The sequence below is a fragment of the Lepidochelys olivacea genome, assembly GCF_965140295.1.
Source record: "Lepidochelys olivacea isolate rLepOli2 genome assembly, chromosome: 24".
Classification (NCBI taxonomy): Eukaryota; Metazoa; Chordata; order Testudines; family Cheloniidae; genus Lepidochelys; species Lepidochelys olivacea.
Genome location: NC_140434.1, coordinates 13,429,615 through 13,441,088, shown reverse-complemented (window position 1 = coordinate 13,441,088; position 11,474 = coordinate 13,429,615). Strand labels below are relative to the sequence as shown.

Genomic DNA, 11,474 nt, shown 5'->3' with positions numbered 1-11,474 from the left:
ACACAGCAGGCTGGGAGTCAGGACTCCTGGGTTCTATCTGCACTTCGGGGAGGAGGAGTCTAGTAGTTAGATAATAAGGGGGAAACTTGGCCATCAGGACTCCTGGGTTCTACCTGCAGCCTTGCCATTTCAGCCCGCTCCCTAGCCATGCAAATCTCTGTGTCCCATCCCCAGTCAGCCCTTTGCTTTGCGTTTCATACTGTTGGGAACACTGGGGCATGGCCGCTAGGTAACTCGAGGGGATGGAAGACCACGAGTGTCGATGAAGCCCCCTCGCACTAGGCCCCGGTGTCCTTGCCCCCCCCCCTTCCTGCCTGGAGGCACTCGCAGCAGCTCTGCGTACTAGGCCCAAGTGTCCTTGGCCCCCCCGCCTGGAGGCACTCGCAGCAGTTATGCTGAGAATCTGCAACAGTATGTTGCAGAGTCAGACTGCCTGAAACTAAGCAAGGCCAAACAGGGGAGATATGGAAGAACAATGCTGAATAAAGCAGCTTTATGTATAGTTTAACAAATGATACAGAGAATCAGGGAACTGGATTGGCTGGCTATATGGATACTTGGAGCAGCTTGCTATTGGATAAGTATGCTGGGAAAAAGGATGTATAAAAGCCTGTGTAACTTCCTGCTCTGTTGTACAGGATTTGAGATTCAAATCTCCCTGTACCTTTTTGAAGCTTCAAATAAACTTTCCTGCTTCTCCACCCCGTTGTGATTATTGGGTGCAGCACACCGGGTAACGAACCAATTCAAGCTGTTGTTCAGCCTCTCGGCACTGGGTGCCGGCAACAATACTTAGCAAGTGATCACTGGCCAGGCCTGGCGTGATTTACTGCGGTGCTGCACCTGACCTATGCAACCAAGGACAACTTTGGCCGGGAACATGCTCCCACTGCATCATTTGCATTTGCCTGAGTGTTTGCGCAGTTGGAATATCTGCTCCGTGAGCTGCATATCAGTGCAAACCACAGACTCCTTCCTCTGCAGGAAGCTCTGACGTTCCAGTCACTGGTCCCTTTGTTTGGATCTGGCTGGCAAGCACCTAAAATGAAGTGTCTCAAGACAGAAATAGCAAATGTCTCAAGACAGATCACTGGCCGGGGTGGTTTATATGGGACCCGGGCAAAAATTTTCCATTGGAACTCCCCCTTCCCCCCCCCATGGAAAATGCCTTTTCTACAAGTTTTTGCCAAAAAAAATTGGAATTTTTGGTGAAAATGTTTAGGGGGTGGTTGCTAAAAATGAACCCATGAATCTAAATCAGTGTGTGTGTGTGTGTGGCAGGGGTGTTTGATGATTCAAAGAGGGGGTGCTGGGAGCCAGGATTCCTGGGTTCTAGCCACAGCTCTGGAGATGAGTGGGATCTAGTGGGTTAGAACAAGGCAGCTGGGAGTCAGAGCTCCTGGGTTCTGTTCCCAGCCCTGGAAGGGGCGTGGGGTATAATGGGCAGGGGGAGCTGGGAGTCTAGTGGTTAGAGAAAGTTATTTCCCAGCCAGCTTTAGTTTCTCCATATTTTGTGAGAAAAGCATGAGCAAACTCTGTTAACCTTTAGGGCTCCCTACTGGATTTGATATGAAATTCTAGCAGGAACAGGGCTCAGCCATGAATTTTATTCTCGTTCCCTTTGATTTTATGAATTGATTAATGTTTGGATCGAGTTAAACAGGTGCCATACCCTGTGTAGACGCACTGGTGTGGGATTAATTTGACTGTATTGATTTAGCCTCATGGACTTGTCTACACACCAAGCTTGCCCTGCTTTCCATATGGGGTTTGAAATCGAAATTGAAATCGAACTTAAATTGAAATTTAATTAAACTGGTGCAAATGCCTTTATTGTCCATGAAACAGTTCTGATTACCTCCAGTAGAGGGCAGTGATCACACGCACACAAGAGTTCAAGGCCCTGCCAATCCCTATGTCTCTGCAGTTAATTCACTCTTGGGGTCTCCCATCAAATACAGACCCAGCAGACACTTGTGCAGTGGGTGGGAATCCACAAGATCTCAGCTAGATCTGATGGGAAATAGACAGTTAGTGGCATCTCAGCAAATTGAAAGAGTGGTCAATCTCCTTCATTTTTCATTTAAATTTTCCACAGTATGCATCCAATGAAGTGAGCTGTAGTTCACGAAAGCTCATGCTCAAATAAATTGGTTAGTCTCTAAGGTGCCACAAGTACTCCTTTTCTTTTTGCGAATACAGACTAACACGGCTGTTACTCTGAAACCTTAATTTTTCATGATGATTTGACTTTTTTATTTTGCAGGAATTTTTAGCAGAGTTGCCTTTTTCAATCGCTGTTTCCTCTTGGAAATTGATAACAGTGAAAAAGAATGATTTTTTTTTTAATTTTGGTAAAAATCTTGCCACCAATCAAAATGCCAATTCACACCTGACCTCCCCCCACCCCCGCGCTAAAATTAGAGGACAGAATTTGTCACCTGGAAAATGTTCCTAGCTTAAGCTCCGATTTCATTGCAATTTTCTGTGGGAAAATGTTGATTCTGACAATTTTCCTATTTTCCAATTTAAAAATATGTGAAACAACTTACATTTCCCCCCCACACACACACACACACTTGTCTTGACAAAAAAATAATTAATGTGGTTAAGTAGTTCTTGCATTTCCTTTTCCTTTTTTAAACTCCTTTGCCAGGTGACAAAATAAAAGGAGGGAAAAAACAGCTTTTTTGTTTGTTTCCAAACCCAACATGAAATAATATTTTAAGTGGAAACAAAACAACTGTTTTCATTTTTGAATCAAGGTTTTGAAATGGAATTAATTTTTTGTTACAGTTTTATATGTCCTGCAGAACACAAATTTCAAACTGTCAAAGGGGAATTTTTCCCATGGAAAATTTAGTAGGAAAAATTCTGGCTTCCCAAAACTAAGGAATCAAACAAACCAAAAATGTCTCTCTCTTCTCTCTCTCTGTCTTTCTCTCTTCCTCTACATACAGATCTCTCTCTCTCTATCTGTCTGTTAGAAAGACCAATAGGAAACTATTTTTGTTTAATGTTTTCACAGAAAATTTTTCCCCCAAATAATTTTTAGGGGTAGAGGAAGAAATCCAAATGTTTTCATGAAAAATTCCAATGAGGAAAGGTATTTGGGGGTAAAAAATGTTTTTCTTTGAAACTGGCAGCCAGCGGTCCTGATGTCACCAAATGGACTATTGGCAGACCAGACAGAGCTGCCATAGACTGCATGATAGGCTGCTCTTCCCAGCTGTGCTACTGATGTACCCTGTGTCCTTAGGCATGTCTCTTCTCCCTTCCATGCCTATATCTTCCATCCCACTATGTCAGTGTTGACTGTAGGCTCTTTAGGGCAAGGGACTGTCTCTCAGTAGGTGTCTCTGCAGTAACTGGCATGATGGGGCCCTGATCTCAGTCACCGTGTGTCTGTGCAGCGCCCGGCGCAATGAGACCCTGGTCCCAGCGCGCTATAAAACAGCTATGTAGATGCTGTGGCATGAGTAGTGACTCAGACTAGCCACCTGAGCTTGGACCCAGGGGAGCAGGACAGTTTGGGCTCAGGCCACGAGCTCACCTGTCCTGCAATGTCCACATTCCTGTAGCCCACTAGCTGGAGGAGATCTAGCCCGTGCCTGTCTCCCCAGGCTGGCCAGCTGCAGCAGACACCTGCCCTGCATGTCCTGGCACTCCAGGAAGCTGTGACTAATATCTTGCTCCATAGGTGCCAGCTTAAGACACGGGCAGGGTGTCTCTTGCTATATAAATCCCTCAGGCTCCGGTTCTGGGCTGGCCAGGTGCACAGAAGAGGTAAGTCCCATTCTCTCCTCTCTTTCTCACCCCACCAGCCACCCCTCGGCTCTGTCTCACCAGGCATGAGGCTGGAAGCCTGGCGTGCTGAATTCCTTCCCCCACCCCCAGTTCTCTGAGCTCCGGGGAAGTCAAATGGGCTGCCCAGGTCAGCAGGGTGCAGGGTGAGATAAGCCGGTGCAGATTTAGGCAGTGTGTAGCCAGATGGGCACTGTGCAGAGACAGCGGTACCAGAGACAGGACAGCAAGATGGGCACCGCTGATTGAGAGAGACAGGAGGCTAAACCCAGCCAGATTAGGCTCCCAAATCCCTAGTTTGGCACCTCACTGAATGGCCTTGTTGAACACCCACAGGTCTGGATGAGGTCCCTGGGGTCACCCAGAGCCACTGAATGAGGGGCCAAAATAAGGGGGTGGGAGTTTGACATCAAGTCTGAAAACTGTGACAGACATCTAGACAGCCCCACAGAGGGGTGGGGGTGCGGGGGCGGTAGGTGGATAGGTAGATAGATGGAAGGGTGTACGTGGGGAGGCAGGGATGGACAAATAGATAGGTCTACACGGGGAGAGATACATAGATTTTTATAGACATGTATAAAGGTCACACAGTGAGTCAGCAGTGCAGCCAGGAGACCTGGCCCCCAGATCCTTGCTCTCACCTACTAGACCCCATTCCCTTCCCAGAGCTAGGGAGAGAACCCAGGAGTCCTGAGTCCCAGCCCACACACACCCCCGCTTTAACCACTAGATGCTCTGTGATACCCTTACATCAGATCAGGACAGAAAGTATCTGGGTTTGTTAGGGGTACCTTCCCCCCGTCCCCATAGTCATTGAGACCCCTAGCATCCCCATCTCCACTCCCCAGGAGCCGGGGAATTCAAGGAGCTCCCCAACTCCTGTGGGTGAAAGTGGCCCCCAATTTCCCCTAGGGGCCCCAGGGCTGGTGGCCATGGCCTGTCTCCCCGAATTAACTGTCTCCCCTGCCCCTTGTTTTGCAGCCATGGCGACCAGGAGGAGGCTGCTGCTCTGGGCTGGGCTGGTGCTGCTGTGGGGTGAGTGTGATATGTGGGGTATGGGGGATCCCAGCATTGGGGTGCAACGTGGGTGTCTTTGCTCAAGAAGATGCAGCCCCCCTCCCTCTGGGCATCATCCTCAGCTGCCAAAGGGGGACTAGATTGGAGCTAGCAGGGAAATGGTTTTCCCATCCCAGGAGAGTTTTCAAGTTTTTGGGGAGTGGGGTCTAGTGTGGGGACCATGGGGCAGCACCCCTGGATTCTGTCCCCAGCTCTGGGAGGGGAGTGGAGTCTAGTGGTTAGAGCAGGGGGCTGGGAGCCAGGACTCCTGGGTTTTATCTCTAGCTCTGGGAGGGCAGTGGGGTCTGGTGGGTAGAGTGGGAGGAGCTGGGAGCCAGGACTCCTGGTTCTGCCAACGACTCACACTGATCCCTGGGGCCAGTGACTTTCCCTTCTCTGGGACACAAATCCCAGCCCTGCCCCTCCGCCGGCCCTGGTCCCTGGCTATTTGGTTTGGTGGAAAGGGGAGGAGGACTGTGACTTTCATGTCCCTGAGGGCCACGATCTTCCCTCTCCTCCCCCCCCTGCAAGTAAACTGCTCCTGCCAGTGTGAGTGGAGGGCTCTGGCATGGTTGTGTTGCACACCCAGTTTGCACTAGTGGAGACCCAATGTGCAGGGCAAGGGAGAATCCACCCACTGCTCCTGGAATTAATTCTTTGAGTCACAGAGCTGATAACGGCCCAGTAAAGCCACAGGGAGCAATAACCCTGCCCAATAGCAGCTCAACCCCATCTTGCCTGACTGCTGCCCCTGCAGAGGGGATCAGACGTGCGTGTGTGTGTGTGTGTGTGTGTGTGAGAGAGAGAGAGAGAGAGAGAGAGAGAGAGAGAGAGAGAGAGCACTGCCCTCTGCTGGTAGGTGCAAACGTGCCTCTGTGTGTCTGTGTGTGGGTGTGGGTGTGGGTGTGAGCAAGGTACCATGCTGGCTAGGTTCAGGGGGGTGGATGGGTGGGTGTACACTGTATTCTACTGGATAGGTGTGGGGGAGAGTGGGGGCGTGAGTGCTGTACCCTGCTGGCTAGGTTCAGGGGTATGGGAGTGTGGGTGTGAGAGAGAGAGAGAGCACTGCCCTCTGCTGGTAGGTTCAGACCTGTGTGTGTGTGTGTGTGTGTGTGCATGAGCATGGTACCTTGCTGGCTAGGTTCAGGGGGGTGGGTGGGTGGGTGTGAGAGAGAGAGAGAGAGAGCACTGCCCTCTGCTGGTAGGTTCAAACGTGCCTCTGTGTGTGTGGGTGGGTGGGTGGGTGTGAGCATGGTACCATGCTGGCTAGGTTCAGGGGTGTGGGTGGGTGGGTGTACACTGTACCCTACTGGATAGGTGTGGGGGTGTGAGTGCTGTACCCTGCTGGCTAGGTTCAGGGGTGTGTGTGTGTGTGTATGTGTGTGAGCACGGTACCCTGCTGGCTAGGTTCAGGGGGGGGGGGTGTGTGTGTGTGTGTGTGGGCGTGAGCACGGTACCCTGCTGGCTAGGTTCAGGGGTGTGTGTGTGTGTGTGGGTGTGTGTGGGTGTGGGTGTGAGCAAGGTACCTTGCTGGCTAGGTTCAGGGGTGTGTGTGTGTGTGTGTGTGTGTGTGTGTGTGTGTGTGAGCACGGTACCCTGCTGGCTAGGTTCAGGGGTGTGGGTGTGTGTGTGTGTGTGTGTGTGTGGGTGTGAGCAAGGTACCTTGCTGGCTAGGTTCAGGGGGGGGTGTGTGTGTGTGTATGGGCTGTACTGTACCCTACTGGCCATGTTCAGAAGGGAGGGTGAGCGCTCTACCCTGCTTGATAGACTTACCCATGCCTCTCCTGGGGGGGCGGGGGGGCAGGGCTCCAAGTCCCTAACTGGGGTTGAGGTGCTGCCTGGTGCTGGCCCTCTGCCCATGCCTTAATTCTGCCAGAGGGAGCTCGCCCAGGGTTGGACGGAGCCTGGCCACTAGCCATGAGCACGGGACGGTGCCAGGCATCGGTGCTGGAACTCGGGGTGCTGGGGGTACTGCTGCAGCCCCTGCCTTGAAGTGGATTCCATTATACACAGGGTTTCCAGTTTGATTCAATGGTTCTCAGCACCCCCACTATACTCCAGCACCCATGGTGCCAGGAGCAAAGCAGGGGTGGGAACAAGCTCTGAGTGGTGCATTTCCCTCCCCTTGGCTCCCATGGGAGGAATTACTGCTAATCCTTACCCACAGCTAATTCTCTCTCTCTCTCTCACCCACACACACACATAAACACACACAGGCCTATTCCCTCCAGCAGGGACACACACACCGCACCATTCCCTCTAGCAGGGGGTGGCATGGACACACACACACACAGAGCAGGGTTCGTCCCTTCCAGCAGGGGGCAGCAGGGATACACACACACACACACACACACACAGAGCAGGGTTCGTCCCTTCCAGCAGGGGGCAGCAGGGATACACACACACACACACACACACACACACAGAGCAGGGCTCCTCCCCTCCAGCAGGGGGCAGCGCACGTGCACGCGCACACACACACACACACACACACACAGCTCTGCTAGGCAATGCTTTGGCGGAGTGGCAGTGACTTCACCAATTCCCTGCCCAGCTGCTCCTGGCTGTGGGGCCAAGGGGTAGTGGAGGCATCTCTGCTAAAGCATAAGTGGATTTCGTGATTCAAAGAGTTTAAGGCCATAGAGTCTGACCTCCCACATAACACAGGCCAGGGGAAATCACCCAGCCCTCTCCCCTGTACTGAGTCCAGTCCCTGCGAGATGGGAGGATCCCAGGCCCAGCCAAAAACGGGCAGTTTACACAGCAATGAAAGAGCCCTGCAGCCAGAGCCCCGCGAGCCCAAAGCACTTAGTACAGACCAGCCGCGGGTTTTTCTCTGTTGTGCAGACATAGCTGAAGAAGCCAGCACTTTCCTTGCAAGTTTGTGACACTGCTTAATGCCGTCGCTGTTAAAAAGTTGAGCCAAATTTCCAGTTGGAATATGTCTGGCTTGGCCTCCCATCCATTGGCTCTTCTGCCTTCCTTTAGTCCCTGCTATTTTCCTCCACAGGTAGTTATTTATACATATACTGGAGTCAAGGCACCTCTCAATCTTCTTATTGAGCCACTAAGCACAGTGAGCTGTGTAAGGCTCTTGCTGTCATTTTTCTCCTTTTGCTGGCTCTTCCCTGTCCTCTATCCAATTTTTCAATAGCTTTTTTAAAATGCAGACACCAGAATTGGACACAGGAGGATCCCAGTGGCACTCTCTCCAAAGCCATACACAGAGGGGAAATCACTTCTTGACTCCTACTCACTATTCTCCTGTTTATACAGCCAAAGACTGCAGTAGCCGTGGGAGCTCATATCAAGTGGCTTGTCCTTTATGGCCCCTCAATCCTTTTCGGAGTCACTGCTTCCCAGCGTACAGTTCCCCAGCCTGGAGCTCTTGCCTGTGTTCCTTCTTCCTAGATGTAGAACTTGGCATTCAGAGATATTAAAAGAAAAGGAGGACTTGTGGCACCTAAGAGACTAACAAATTTATTTGAGCCTTACTATTATTATTATTAGTCTCTAGGTGCCACAAGTCCTCCTTTTCTTTTGCGAATACAGACTAACATGGCTGCTACTCTGAAACCTGTCAGAGATATTAAACCACATTTTGTCTGAATGGGCCCAGCTCACCAAGCGACCCAGATTGCTCTGGGTAACAGCCCCCCCTTTACTGTTCTTTACCATTCCACCAACTTTGTGTCATCTGCAAATTTTATCAGCAGTGATTATTTACTTCCTGATAACCAGTGAAAATGTACTGATCCCTGCAGAACACCCCCCCCAACCATGATCCACCAGTTCTCCAGCTCTTGATCCATTTAACATGTGCTCTGTTGATCTTGTATAGGGATAATTTTTTAATCAGCACATGGTGCATTGCTAAGTCAAACCCTTACAAAAGTCTACTTACATCTACAGTTACCTCCATCAACCAAACTTGTAATCTCATCAAAGAATGAAATTGGTGTGTTTGAGCAGACCTATTTTCCATGCCAAGGGATGTTGTGAAGACCAAAAGTGTAACTGGCTTAAAAAAAGAATTAGATAAATTCATGGAAGATAAGTCCATCAATTGCTATTAGCTTATAGGGTCAGGGACGGAACCCCATGCTCTGGGTGTCTCTAGCCCCTGGCTGCCAGAAGCTGGAAATGGATGACAGGGGATGAATCCCTCAGTAATTGGTCTGTTCTGTTCATTGTCTCTGAAACACCTGGCATTGGCCACTATCGGAAGACAGGATACTGGGCTAGATGGACCACTGGTCTGACCCAGGATGGCCATTCTTATGTTTTTAGCTCTTAAAACCAGGCTGATTGGCAAGAATTATAGTCTCATTCTTCAATCCTGTGTCAACTTTTCCATTATTTTGCCCAGGCCTGTTGTCAAACTAACCAACCTCTAGCCATGACATCATTAGCACTCTTCCAGTCTTCTGGAAACTCTTGATTTTAAGTTTGTGAGATACAACCTAACCCCCCGGAAAATCTCTGCTAGCCACAAAATTGTTTCCTATTCAGAGATTCTTAAATTCAAAGGCCAGAAACTATCACTGTAATCATCTACTTTGACCCCCTGTACAACACAGACCAGAGAATGTCCCTGAATTCATTCCTGTTTGAACTAGAGCAGATCTTTCAGAGAAATATCCCATCTTGGTTTAAAAATGGCCAGTGATGGAGAATCCCCCACAACTCTTGGTAATTTGCTCCAATGGTTAATTACCCTCTACGAATTTGCACCTTATTTCCAGTCTGAATTTGCCTAGCATCAACTTCTGGCCATTGGATCTTATGAGACCTTTGCCTGCTAGATGATGTTGGCGCATCATGTGTTCAGATGGTGTCTGGAATTGCCTTAATTTTTCTTGCTGTGTGTGCTCCTTCCAGGCCTCTGCAATTCCAGCCACCTCGGCCGGGAGTTTATCACCGCTTTCATGCAGAACAGTGGCAAGGGCAAAGATCCTGACTTCCAGCTGCTCATCACCGGCTACTCTGCCATTACCTTGGTCACCGTCACCATGCACAATTCCACCTTCAGGAGAGAGATCACGGTGGAGCAAGGGCAGACGGTGATTGTGCATTTGCCACCTTCCGTGGAGATGGTGGGCAGCGGGACGTTCCAGAGCACCGTGCTGGTCTGTGCCGATAAAGACATCACTGTCCTGTCTCTCAGCTACAAGCAGTATACATCTGAAACCACTGTTGTGTACCCTGTGGCGAGCATGGGGAGGTTGTATTATGCCATGACACCAAGTGGCAAGGCGGATGACCGCTACAAGGAGTTTGCTGTGGTGGCTTGGCACTTCCCCACCACAGTCAGCATCCAGCTGAAAGGAGCGGTGACTTTCCGAGGGGTCAAGTATGCAGCAGGAAGCAGACTCACCATTTTCCTCCTGGCTTTCGAAGCTGCCCAGTTCCAAAGCCGAGAAGACTTATCTGGCTCCAGGATCGTGTCCTGGAAACACGTAGCTGTCCTGAGCGGCCATAGCTGCATCTCCAAACACAGTTCATGTGACCACGTGGTCGAACAGCTACTGCCTATCTCCAGCTGGGGCACCACCTTCATCGTCCCGCCCTTATCTTTCCAACCTAAGTATGACTTGGTGTATATTGTAGCCTCCCAGAGGAGCCACCTGAGTTATCACTGGGGGGGAGAGATCTCCAGGAAGGACATGGTGGCTGGGGAGGTGCTGACCCTTGATATCACACGCTCCAAGCCCTTGTACATCATCTCCAGTGCTGGAATCCAAGTTGTCTTCTTCTGCACGGGCAGAAGCAAAGAGGGCTTCACATATGACCCCTTCATCATCAACATCCCTCCCATCACAAGCTACTGCAGGTCCTACCACCTGCATGGGATAGCGGGCTTCCGGAACTACGCACTGATCATTGCAAAGAGCTCCGAAGCTGACGGGATCACCACAGGTGGACAATTGCTCAGCAACATCCAATGGAAACCAATCCAGGGCACAGATTTCTCCTGGGCGGAGTATGACTTGGGTGAAGGAGTCGGCTCCCACTCCCTGGAGAGCCCCAACTCCGCCTTTGGAGTGCTGAGCGTTGGGATCTCGACAGAGTTTGCGGGATATGGCTCGCAGGCTCTCTGTAGGTGCGGTAAGTCCAATTTTTTCTATCTTCATTCCTTGTATGTGGGATTGGGGGAGAATTTCCAGACAAATGGCTTGTTTGCCAAAAAAGACAGTTTTAGGACGATGCAAAACTGGTCGCAAATTTGACAAATAAAAAACACTTGGATGAGATTCACAAGCGGGTTTTGAAACCGTCCATGTGATAGCCGGAGCCCAGGCTATGGCGCTCCCTTGAGATGCGGGAGACATCTCCCAGTCTGGGCAGGGATTTAACCCTGGCTTGTGCTACATAGAGGTGAATGGCCTAACCCCGAAGCCGTGGGCTGAGCTGGTGCGGGGGAATGTTTCAGTGTTGAAGCGGTTCCATTTTGTATACATAATTAAATATTCATGGGAGGCGGGGCTGGAATGCAGGCTGGGCTACTCCCAGGTGAGCACGCTCACTATCAGGCTAAATTGCGGAAGGCTGGAAAGAGAACCACAAGAGTGATTAAAGGATTAGAAAACCTGCACTAACATTATAGCCTCAAG

General features: G+C 50.4%; 1 protein-coding gene across 1 annotated transcript in view; it reads left to right on the top strand.

Annotated features, from left to right (window-relative positions):
• The first annotated feature begins 534 nt into the window (after positions 1 to 534).
• LOC311512202 (IgGFc-binding protein-like) overlaps positions 535 to 11,474 on the top strand; it is a 28,593-nt gene continuing 17,653 nt past the window's right edge. The window contains exons 1-4 of the mRNA XM_084613293.1: positions 535 to 733; positions 3,701 to 3,786; positions 4,786 to 4,839; positions 9,742 to 10,968. Of these exons, the coding sequence (XP_084469419.1) occupies positions 4,788 to 4,839; positions 9,742 to 10,968 (1,279 nt within the window). The 5' untranslated portion in view covers positions 535 to 733; positions 3,701 to 3,786; positions 4,786 to 4,787. The remainder of the gene's footprint in view (positions 734 to 3,700; positions 3,787 to 4,785; positions 4,840 to 9,741; positions 10,969 to 11,474) is intronic.